At 34.6% G+C, this 13,453-nt stretch overlaps 1 protein-coding gene across 1 annotated transcript in view; it reads left to right on the top strand.

The window, feature by feature from the left end:
- The window catches only part of LOC113517853 (dipeptidase 1-like), a 273,938-nt gene that overhangs the window by 201,976 nt on the left and 58,509 nt on the right, over positions 1-13,453 (top strand). The window contains exon 6 of the mRNA XM_052895408.1: positions 2,861-3,017. Coding sequence (XP_052751368.1) covers positions 2,861-3,017 — 157 coding nt within the window. The remainder of the gene's footprint in view (positions 1-2,860; positions 3,018-13,453) is intronic.

Here is a 13,453-nt window from a genome sequence, read left to right as displayed (position 1 = left end):
TTCTGCACTAAATTCACTGACAACATTTTAAAAGGTACCTACAAACAAAACAACTGGGAAGTTTAAATGCATACAAAATTTCCGTTACAGAATGGACAGCATTTTTTATCTAGTCCAGTTCACTTTTAAAGTTACAAATTGGCCGCGGGCGACATCGGAATTCTAATGGACCCACTGAGATTCCACATTCTTTAAAATTCAAAACAAGTAGCAGCACCCACCTAAACGATTGTCTGCCTCTCGATAGCACAATTAGTTCAGTAATCTAGTAATTTTCCTTTTAAACTTCCCATTTAGCGACACTTTGTTCGTGAATATCGGATTAATTAAGTGCAATGGAGGGTGTTGTTATCATTCTATTGCTTTCTATTAACAAGCATTGCTTCCTTCTTTTGACTTGCGCTCTTACATTGGAGTATTGGGTATTATTAGCTGCAGCTGCCTCTTATCCTGAAGCTGAAGAAGATTGGCAATATATAACATGCTTTGGTCACTGCAACCGATTTATTTTATTAATTTGTTTAATTATACATATATTTATACATTTAAAATTTTATAATCTGATACTGCATATATATATATTCTTGATTACACTTGTAAATTACATTGTTAATGCATTTATAAACATTGTGAGCAAGAGTGGACTTCTCTCTGACAGAGATCTCTTCCAGTCAACCCAATAAAGTTAGAAAAGCAGTTAGCGCGCAGCTAAAGTTCTACAACTATTAATATTTAGAATACGAATTACTATTAACACTGATCAATACATAAACAAATATTATGTAGTTAAAATTTTTAAAAAAAGCAACAGCTGAGTTTTTTGCACGTTTTTCTTGGCTCAAATTGCATTCTAAATGGACGGTAGTAAAAAAAATTATTATTTAGAAATGCTTACATCTAAATTTAGTTGAATAAAAATATTTCTTTAATTCTTTCTTTATTTTACTCCAACACTGCACAGAATTACATTAACTATAAGTAGATTTATCAAAGTTGAATCTTAACCACGTTCAAGTAAGGAGATGATTGGCATGCAAACAGAATTGTTTGCAGACCAATAATCCGAGCAACATGGCGTCTCTGTAGTGTTGATAAAAAACAATTTATCATCAATGCAAACATTCGAGCTGCTCCGGAATCCAATAAAATTTCAATTTACAAACAATTCATTAATAATTTAATTTGCGCCTTCTTAAAACAGTTTTGTAACAAGGAAATCAAAAACAATATTCAAAAGACGATGGGCGTTATTAAACGGAATTGTCTTTAGGTACCTATGAAATCCACTAATTGTTGAACATCCATATTCTAAATAATAAACTTTTGTTCAAGCCTGAACTTCGGACAATGAGGGGGAGTTGTTATAAATTATTCTAACACGATCTTATAAAATATTCATTTACAATCTTTGACTCGTGAGGCGTTCACATTAATTCAGTTAAGGGCTTCCCGCAGTTTCCCAGCATTTGAAAGTCAAAAAGAATTTATGATTGAGTCAAATTTTGTTTTTTTTTTTTGGATTTAGAATGATCTGAAAGAATGATAACAAAAGACTTGATTACTCGCTTCATTGGTTTAGCTGTCCCCACGGCTTTCCCCACAAGGAATCCGTTATCTCCTGCTCCTGTGGAAATAAAAAAGAAATCCTTTTTATATGGCGGTCCTCCACCGTGCATTTTTCAAGGCACTTTCTCCCACGCACAACCACTCTTTGGAATCAACATCCAGCAGCAGTATTTGCGAACCGATACGATAACATAAGCTTCAAGAAAAGAACATATTCCCTTTTAAAAGGCCGGCAGCACACCTGCAATGCCGTTAGTGTTGTGGGTGATCATGGGCGGCGGTAGTCACTTACCATCAGGTGAGCCGCATGCTCGTTTACCCCCTGTGTTGTAAAAAATATATAAGATAAAACTCCAAACAAATTAGGTTTACATTTATATTGATCGTTTACAAATGTTAATAATATCAATGCATTGTTTAAACAGCTGAAAAAAATAAATTGGAATCAGTCTTTCAATTAATCTGGACCACTGTCTTTTCTCATAAATTTATTCTCTCACAAAAGCTACTTATATTTATAACATAGCCAATTGTTATAATAAATAAACCGCTCGGCTAGACTACAGAGTATTTTATACCACAAAGAAGCCAAACAATAGTCTGTGAAAGCCTACACGCGTAATGCCAACTTACTTTAAGAAAATATTATGTAGACTGTATTGAAAACCTCTTGGTTTATGAATAAGTATTTATTACAATTACTAGAAGGAGACTTTGAAAAGTCGTCTGGCTTGGCTTGCCTCTATTTCATCCGTGTTTCTGCTGTGAAACAGTTTTGGCTTGAAGAGTGGGATATAATAGTATAAATACAAGACACACAAATATAGGATAACATTTTAGTCCATAGGAATGGCAACGTATGTGGAAGATATCCATGTCATTTTTCATTAGATAGGCTATCAACTTTTTTGAGATTCTAAGTAACATCATTAGAAGGAGATTTTGTACAAAACTCGTTTGCTTCCGTGTACGTTTGTCCCATTCGTGTTTCTACCGTGAAGCAGTTGTGTTTGCATGACTGTGTTTCGGTTTGAAGGGTGTGTATGTGCAGTGAATTTACAGGGTACAGAGGAATAACACCTGAGTCTTCAGGAATGGCAATGCACAGGGGTATCATAAGCGAAAGAGTGTACTCTATTATGTCCATGATACTGCAATATATCTATAGGCGACGGTTACCATTTTCCACCAGGTAGGCCGTCAGATCGTTTGCTATTCTAAGTAGCTTAAAAAAATCATTAAAAAATGTACTTTCTTATTCTAAAATTTAATGAGAGATTTATTGCTTTAACAGATATCCTGCAAGCCCACAGTGCTAGACCGCGAAAGATAGCTTCCCTTATTGGCATCGAAGGTGGACACTCCATCGCTAACTCTCTCGGTGTCCTAAGAAGCTACTACCAGCTCGGAGTTCGATATATGACCTTAACACACACCTGTAACACACCATGGTAAGTATCGTGAATTTATTATACCTAATATGCTAATAATATCTTCAATCTACAAGTGTATTTATGAACCGCTTGTGAGGTTATCACTTTGATGTCTTTAATTATTGTTAAAATAATGTCTTTGAATATGAAATCTCAATGAAATTCTTGCCGAAAAGAGTGTATCAGAGTTTACAGTAAAAGATACAGCAGTCATTACTGATAGTGGCACTCACAATCGATTTATATTTTGTCTCATTTTTTAGTTTGTCCATTTGCTGTGGCTACCCGTATTTTTACTATTTACCTAGTGAAACCTACGTTTCATATCCGTTTGTGTACAGTAATCCGCGACGGCATGAAATTGAAACAAAATCTCTATTCCCATATTATTTTTATATTATCCATTTGTTTTCAGTATAAGTCTTAAATATTTTATTTACTATACTGTATAAATGTGCTATTGTGTGCAAAGGTTTAAAATATCTTTAAAAAGGGAAAATAATCTTGTAAGTACTTAAGAGACTTGGCTTGATGGAAGTATTGTGGACGCAATTTTTGCACCGCAATACAACAATTTCGATTTTATTAAATACTAACGGCCCGTCCCGACTTCGTACGGGTCGACATTTTTACAACATTTTAATAAGTAGTTATTGTGACATAACGATAATAGTTGGACATATAGTGTCGCGAAGTTTTTTGTAGTTATTGATATTTTCTTCAATATTGTAGAACATACTTTTGTTCTATCACCAATAGTTTCCGCAGCGCACGCGACCAAAGATATTTTATAGCATTTTTTTTATCTTTTCTAACGATAAATATAGCCTATGTTACTCAGGGTGAATGTAGCTTTCTAATTGTGAAAGAATCTTTGAAATCGGCAATGGAGTTTTTGTATTTATTCATTACAAACATACATACACACAAAAATACAAATCTTTCCTCTTTATAATATTAATGTAGACATTCAAAAATTTTTCTCTCCCAATAGGATTTCTATCATAGCATCTTACACATACCTATACATTTTAAGTACCTGATCCATTAATGCCATATAATAAACACGATTACTTGAAAAAGTTCTCAATTTCTTACTTCTAACATCATTAGGTCTGACGTAGAATGCCATATACACCATATATATATATATTTTACCAGAGGGAAACACCTTTACTTGAAAAAGTTTGTGTTTACATGGCTGTGTTTCGGTTTGAATTATCTTACAGAGGAATAACACCTTCTAACATCATTAGTTATGTTCATGGTACGCTAGGATAGGCTATTTCCATGCACTTTTGTTTGCCACAAACTAAACTAACACCTCAACACTCAGGAATGACAACGCATGGTTACCATGCGACGGAACAGTATAGTCTGTTATGTACATTGTACTGTTCGTGTCTATCTTATGAATTGTTAAGCAAATAAGAGTTTTATAATGTTAAAACATTCCTAAAATATGTAATAACCGACTGCAGAGTACTCAATTATATTTATTTACTATTTTATTTCGTAATTAATTTATTATCATTTACCAATGTCAATTGTTTAATGGCAATGTTTTTGTAAAACAAACATGTTCGTAATATATTATTAATAAATACTGTATACAGTCTTTTTGAATAAATAAATTATTATTATTAATGGCGACGATTACTGCTTTCCATCAGGTGGGCCGTCAGCTTGTTTGACATTCTATGCTGTATAAAAAACTCTAGTAATTAACTAAAAATAGTAGATTTTTCCGTTATGGTATAAAACGGATAATAATATGTTGTCATTCTTCTGTTATAAACGCGACTTCTGCTGTAATATGGTGTCTTAAAATTATATGTTATAAGACAAATTGGAATTACCTAGAACACGACTCACAAAAACTATGAAACATGGCATATATTCTAAAAATAAAAATATATAATAAACTACCCAATACAGCAACGCAATTGGCGCGAAATAAATTTAAAATTTAAAAATAAAATAAAGACATATTTTGAACAACATCCTTTTTACAACGTGACCTAAATACCAATATTTAATTATGACATATTATTATTTATTTATGTTTAACTGTAAGAAGTGTGACAATTCCAATTTTATAACTTGAAGTCATCATTATTGGTATACAGTTACCATTATATTGACATGTATCAACTAGTTTATAATGTTAACTGTAATTAATTTGTAATGTTATTTTATAATTTAAATGTTATTATTATTGTTATTATTTATTTTATTAATTTAAAAAATATATTGTAAATATTGACTTGCCATTGTGTGACGAAAACTGTTACATTGGTTTATAAACAAATATGAATATGATATATTATTTAAGTAAATATTCCTTTTTATTTTGATAAAAACACTCATCGAATACAAAGAGAAAAACCTATTTCATTTACTCATTCTCCATCTATCTCTATTTACTCATAATGGAACAGGAAATTATGTGTCACTACCCATTTCTAATAACGATTACGAATCACAGTCCCCTCACCGTAATGTGTGTTCCAGTCACTAGTTTTCATCAACTAGTCGATAAACTAGTATGAAACTTGTCCGTAACTATCGTCGGAAGCGATATTACTATGTTTTATATCTGACCCTGAGATCTGACCCTAAACGAGCCCGGCAATTTAAAGTTATTACCAGCTAAGTGACCCATGCCGTTAATCAACATTACCGCTACATACTCCACTCTAATTGTACGGTAAATCCTAACAAAATATCGGTGTGGGTGTCGCAGTCTCATCAGTTTAGCGGAGCCCGGCTTGACGGGGATCAGCGCAACAAATGTCATGTTGTAGCGGAGAGGTGGTGTTGATAAGCGGCGCGCTAGCGGCAGCGGTTGTGAATTTTTACATGTCATATATCTATCAGTTAGTATACTAGTAATACTAATAGTACTAATAGTAATAGTAAAAATAATGTATGTTCTTCTTAATCTCATATGGTAGTATGCCGAATTTAATATAATACGTTAAAACGCTAAGATGTAAGAGATACGTTCACTTTCATATATATTATGTTATTATTATGTATTCATTTTATGATACACATGATGATTCGTATCACAATCCAATTATCCGCATGTGCAGAAAATATAACAATGTATGCAAGGAGCTTGATATCTTCCAACAATCCTTGCAATGTTACATTAAGGCTGCCAATTTGTTACTTTAAATTTATAGCCGTCATTCTTTTAATGTATATAATATCGAATGTTATGCAGAGCAGTTGTTGGAGTGCAAATTTAATGCCTTTTTATGTAATATTTATTTTATAAATGTATTAATTTGTAATCTGTTGCCTTGCTATAAATAAATAAATAAATACGACTATAAAACCAATGGGCTAGTCAGAGCTACTTGTCAACTGCTTCTACTGTGATGAACTTAAGTTACATTCGACTTTTCACCGAACATACATATAAGAATCCAACGTGGTACTATCACAGTTACTCAGAATCATTTAGTTTGTGATCTGTATTTTTCGTACAAGTCAGAGTTTTTGGTGAGAGCCAGTTTTTAAATTCACCACTCTCTTTTCACAATCATCATTTTTCTGCCTTTATCCCGACTATTTGGGGTCTGTGTATTCGTGTTGTCTCTATTTGCAGTCAGTTCCACGCTGATACCCATTTTAGCCATGTCATCTTTTACACAATCGCCAATGTATAGGTCTTCCTTATAGCTATTAACATCATAATTGGTGTTTTTCTTTAAACATGCTCTTCATCCCTGTACATCACGTATTCATCCAGAACAGATAGTCATTTTTTAACTTCAACTACTTTTTAATTGCTTGCTTGTGCGCGTGCACACACACATACACACACGCACGCACACACACACATAGTCTGTATTTTTTAATTACCTTTGCCTAAGTTATATATAAGTAATAATTATTAGAAATAAGTCTTAATGTTAAGTTTATTCTTGCACTTTATATCTTATTATTGTTATCTGTGTATTTTAACACTAATTGGTTGCCTTGTATTTGTGTAGTCCATGGACATGGGGCACTGGTGACTTGTAACACAGATTCTTCAAAACCTACCGCAAGCACCAGTCTCTCACAAAATGAGTCTTCACATCAAATTGTACCTCAAGTTGTCACTTTATACTACCTTTTGTGAAGAGAAATTAAACCATTCATTCATTAAAAAAAATAGTTACAGTAACAGTAAAAAATTTATCTCGTTACACAAATTTCTCTCAATTTCGTAAATGATTCAATAAAAAATAATATCTTTTCACTTGACAATAATTTGAAGGTGCGATCTTTCTATCTGTGAAATGAATCCGAATGAAACGTCAATTTCGACTGAATGATTTTATTAATTGTGACTTCAATCAATAAAGTTCAGTCCCTTGTAAGTTCCATGTTACTTTATTCACAATTTATATTTACATTTGTTGTTACGAAATGAAATCCTGCTTGCTGCGAAATAAAATAAAAACATATGTCGTATTTTAGATTGAAATACTTTCAAGCTAACATTTTTACGTTCATATTATACATTATAAAATAAGAGATCGAATGGGAAATGAAAAATGGGAATTATATGACTTGATGCCATCTTTACCCTTTCCTATACCATCGTCATAAAATTAGAGTTCACTCTCATTTCTTGGGTACATGGCATACTACTACTGTTCATGTATCGAAGAGTAAAAGTTGCATTGCAACCGTAAAGCAGTTGTGTTTGCATGGCTGTGTTTCGGTTTGAAGGGTGCGATATGATGTGAATTTTCAGGGTACAGAGGAATAACACCTGAGTCCTCAGGAATGGCAACGCATGGAAGGTATCATGGGCGAAACAATATACTCTGTTATGTCCATGGTACCGCTCATGCCTATAGGCGACGGTTACCACTTTCCATCAGGCGGGCCGTCAGCTTGTTTGCCATTCTAAGTAGTATAAAAAAAAACACTTAACAAACTTTTTACTCTTTTTGTCAATTCGTACTTAAATAAAAGAGACAGAAACAGTCTGTGTTTACAATAAACAGGTAATTAATTAAAGTTTAACGGTCCGATACAATTTGGATTGAATACAAATCGATTCGCCGCAAACACTGATCTCTTAACTCCGCTACCGCTTATCACCAAGCGATCGCGTTTAGCAATTCCGCACATGTAAATATCAAAGCGTAAGTCTCCGGCCCGCTGTACAAATGGCGTAACATTTGTAACGGATTCCTCACGTCCTTCGCTAAAAACATTGAATTGTTTAGGTGGAAGAGAATGTGCCGCCAACCATGTTCATGGTTCATACATATGCAATACGATGTAAATAAATAAAATATGTAATAAATAAAACAACCCTGGACATGTGTAAGGGTACTGTGTAGCTACGTAAATTAATTTGTGTTGTATGACCAAAATATTGTATTATTGATGTGTATGGCCGCGTGGTCCCGGCATAGAATAGGCCACACCTTCCTTTCTGGTGGGTATCGTAAGAGACGAGTAAGGGAGGGTGAGAGAAGGGAAGCAGCATACCTCTTAAAACATCTTTAAAGCCTTACTGCGGTTGCCAATCCGCCTGCCAAGCGTGGTAACTACTTGCAAAACCCCCAAGGGGGTGGCTTATGTTCAGCAGTGGACAGTTAAAGGCTGATATGATGATGAATGATGATTTATACATAAACTTTAAGCGTATAATGTTTTAATCAGATTGTCCAATATTTTTTTTTATAATTTAATTATACGGAAGTGGGTGTCAGACATGAACCGACTAAAAGTATATGAGCTAATAAAATGCGGAAAATTAAAGAGTCGCCAGCGAGGGAACGTAGACATTTTTAAGAAGACACCTTAATTTATTTGATTAATGTTGCCAGTTCATACGCGACTGGAGGATAGGTGGATGTAATTACAGTGCTGTAAACGGACGGGTTCCTGTAAGGAACCCAAGTTTAAGGTAGGGCAAAAGAACTTGGTAGGGCAGAAGCCATAATTAAGTGACTTAAGTTCCAACCGTGAAGCAGTTGTGTTTGCATGGCTGTGTTTTGGTTTGAAGGGTGGGATATGGCGTGAATTTACTGGGTACAGAGGAATAACATCTGTGCCCTCAGGAATGGCAACGCATGGGGGGTATCATGAGCGAAACAGTATACTCTGTTATGTCCATGATACTACTCATGTCTATAGGCGACGGTTATCACTTTCCATCAGGTGGGCCGTCAGCTTGTTTGCCATTCTAAGTTGTATAAAAAAAAAAGACTTCGAAAAAGCGAATGTCTGATTTGCTTTTAGGCCTTTCATTTTAAGGTAGGGCATTGGGCCTTCTAAAGTAGGGCATTGCCCCTCAATGCTGTCCCCCCCCCTCCTAGCTACAGCCATGGTTTCTTACCTTCACAAACAAAATAAAATAATATAATCTTCTTTTTTATAAATACGTTAAATGTACCAATTTAGCAATTGAAATGCATTTTTATTTATCTTTTAAACTATGTCGTAATTCAAAAGAAAGTTTCAAGAATGTTATTAAAGAGGTGAACAGTTTTGAGCAGAGGTTCCTTAATAATGATGGTATTAGCCATTTACTGTCCGCTGTTGTAAATGGGGTTCGTGGTCGATCGTGGCCACGCACCGCAGCCGGGTTGGCAACCGTAGTTAGACTTTGGTGATGTTTTAAGAAAGGCACTGCTGTACATCTCTCGTCCATTAAATTCGCTTAGTCGCCTCTTACAGCATTCAATGGAAAGGAAGGGGTGATTTATACTATACTGGGACCATACAGCAAGCCGTGTATAAATTATCTAGATAAATTAAGATATAACCTATCAGTTTATTAAATCTCATTCAAATCCGTTCAGTAGTTTTCACATGAAAGAGTAACAAATATTTATCCATTCACACAAACTCGCGTAAAAGAACGTGAACTGTAAGTATACATATATGACATAAGTATACATATATGATATAAGTATACATATATGACATAAGTATACATATATGATATAAATATACATATATAACTCTACATACTGACAGTATAATAAAGCGTCATAAACCCAAATATATACAGTTATAATCTAACAAATATCACAGTGTAATAATAGCTTCTAACATAAGTTTATTGCGATAGTAAATTACAGTGTGGTACAGAGTTACCTTGCGTTATTAAAGGAGCTAGAAACTAAAGGCTGAGTAATTATGATTTCTCACCGAGTGTGATGTTATCATTTCTCTGATACCGAATACGTTCCTGCAACAGACAACTTTAAGTAATCCAACAAATATCACAATGTAATAATAGCTCCTAACATTAGTTTATGGCGATAGTAAATTATAGAGTGGTACAGAGTTACCTTGCGTTATTAGAGGAGCTAGAAACTAAAGGCTGAGTAATTACGATTTCTCACCACGTGTGATGTTACCATTTCTCTGATACCGAATACGTTCCTGCGATAGACAACTTTAAGTAATCCAACAAATATCACAATGTAATAATAGCTCCTAACATTAGTTTATGGCGATAGTAAATTATAGAGTGGTACAGAGTTACCTTGCGTTATTAGAGGAGCTAGAAACTAAAGGCTGAGTAATTACGATTTCTCACCACGTGTGATGTTACCATTTCTCTGATACCGGATACGTTCCTGCGATAGACAACTTTAAGTAATCCAACAAATATCACAAAGTAATAATAGCTCCTAACATTAGTTTATGGCGATAGTAAATTATAGAGTGGTACAGAGTTACCTTGCGTTATTAAAGGAGCTAGAAACTAAAGGCTGAGTAATTATGATTTCTCACCGAGTGTGATGTTATCATTTCTCTGATACCGAATACGTTCCTGCAACAGACAACTTTAAGTAATCCAACAAATATCACAATGTAATAATAGCTCCTAACATTAGTTTATGGCGATAGTAAATTATAGAGTGGTACAGAGTTACCTTGCGTTATTAGAGGAGCTAGAAACTAAAGGCTGAGTAATTACGATTTCTCACCACGTGTGATGTTACCATTTCTCTGATACCGAATACGTTCCTGCGATAGACAACTTTAAGTAATCCAACAAATATCACAATGTAATAATAGCTCCTAACATTAGTTTATGGCGATAGTAAATTATAGAGTGGTACAGAGTTACCTTGCGTTATTAGAGGAGCTAGAAACTAAAGGCTGAGTAATTACGATTTCTCACCACGTGTGATGTTACCATTTCTCTGATACCGGATACGTTCCTGCGATAGACAACTTTAAGTAATCCAACAAATATCACAAAGTAATAATAGCTCCTAACATTAGTTTATGGTGATAGTAAATTACAGTGTGGTACAGAGTTACCTTGCGTTATTAGAGGAGCTAGAAACTAAAGGCTGAGTAATTATGATTTCTCACCACGTGTGATGTTACCATTTCTCTGATAGCGAATACGTTCCTGCGATAGACAACTTTAAGTAATCCAACAAATATCACAATGTAATAATAGCTCCTAACATTAGTTTATTGCGATAGTAAATTACAGTGTGGTACAGAGTTACCTTGCGTTATTAGAGGAGCTAGAAACTAAAGGCTGAGTAATTACGATTTCTCACCACGTGTGATGTTACCATTTCTCTGATACCGAATACGTTCCTGCAATAGACAACTTTAAGTAATCCAACAAATATCAAAAAGTAATAATAGCTCCTAACATTAGTTAATGGTGATAGTAAATTACAGTGTGGTACAGAGTTACCTTGCGTTATTAGAGGAGCTAGAAACTAAAGGCTGAGTAATTATGATTTCTCACCGAGTGTGATGTTACCAATCAAACTGCGCTTGCCAATCTGCTTGCTAAACGTAGCATCTACTGTCAACTCCTCTAGGGGATGCTTATATTCAGCAGTGAGCAGATAAAAGCTGATATGATGATCATCAGCATCATTAAAATAATGATAAATATATTACAAACTTATTTCTAGTATATTAAAAATTTATATTTATTTATGAGTAATATTTACCCGCAATACCTCAATAACTGAAATAGCTTTATGAGAAACGTGACATTTTTATAAATAAGAGAGTTATCGATCTTTTTATATACGAATGTATGAGATGGTACTCGGCCACAGCTGTCTAATCTATCTATCTGAAATATCACTATGGATTGGTTAATTCTATTATCAATTCATCATCATAAGGGGGGTTTTGCCAGTAGTTGCCATGCTTAGCAGGCGGGTTGGCAACACCGGTTAGGCTTTTAGAGATGTTTAAAGAGGAGCGTTGCGGCCCAGCCCTCTATCACAACCTTTCCCAAAGTAGGCGATAAGGTCCCATTGTGGACGATGTAGGCCTAAAGGGGGCAGTTTGAAATCCTGAAAAAAAATGGGGGCGTTGCGTAGAGGTTTGGGGGGTGATTTGTTGATCTTGAAGTAATAGTGGTTTTTAAGTAGGAAAAAAATGACTAAAAAATAATTTATTCTCAAAGTGGGCAGTAGACAAAGTAAGTTTGAGAATCTATCATTAAGGTCCTTTAGTCGTTTCTTACGATACCAACAGGAAAGAAAGGGGTATTCAATGTTGGGACCACACGGACATGAATGAACAATAATGTTTTTTTTTTCAATACATAGTAAATATTGAATAATTTGTACATTACAATTTCAGATAAGAATATTTTCTCGTTTAATAGTTTTTAGGGCATGATTTTTCAATAGTTGCGTTATATATATATATGCTAAATCCAATGCAATAATCCAGTGGCGTGTTTGATAAATTTGCGAAACCAGAACTATTTGAGCCCATTTTTTTTTATACAACTTAAAATGGCAAACAAGCTGACGGTCCACCTGATGGAAAGTGATAACCGTCGCCTATAGACATGAGTAGTATCATGGACATAACAGAGTATACTGTTTCGCTCATGATACCCCCATGCGTTGGGGGGTTGCGTACCCTCTCACGCGCTATGCTGGGAACCTGTAAATCTGTCAATTGAAAAAAAGAAATAAAAATAATTTATTTAGTGACATACGTAGACATAACAACAGCTAACAATAAAAACAGGGGGAGAGGGATTGTTAGTAATGGAATCTATTGAACCCATTGCTAGCAATACACCCTATCAGGTCGACCTCCACGCGGCTTCTCCTCCATCCAACGTGGTGGTGGTGGTAACTATCGTGGTTAATAATAGTAGAATTCATCACGATAGGCTAACTGACTTGCTTTCATCGTCACCTATTATCCGTCACTGGTGCCCCGCCAGCGTATACTATAGCGCAGGCGGGGTTACCATTCTAGTAATCACGCATTAAAATAAATAATAAAAAAAAAACTATAATTGAATTCCTTTGTACCTTTGCTAATATTATATATGTGGCAGTGTGTTTGTTTATTACCTTATATACCACTTCCCATCAGGTGGGCCGTCAGCTTGTTTGCCATTGTAAGTTTCATAAAAAGAACATACATACGTTTCTCTCCAGGTACACTCGTCTTGTTTCGGG

Source organism: Galleria mellonella, unplaced genomic scaffold, assembly GCF_026898425.1.
Source record: "Galleria mellonella isolate WM207_F2 unplaced genomic scaffold, CSIRO_AGI_GalMel_v1 utg28, whole genome shotgun sequence".
Taxonomy (NCBI): Eukaryota; Metazoa; Arthropoda; class Insecta; order Lepidoptera; family Pyralidae; genus Galleria; species Galleria mellonella.
The sequence above is the reverse complement of the archived record's forward strand: the minus strand, read 5'-3'. Positions and strand labels throughout refer to the sequence as shown.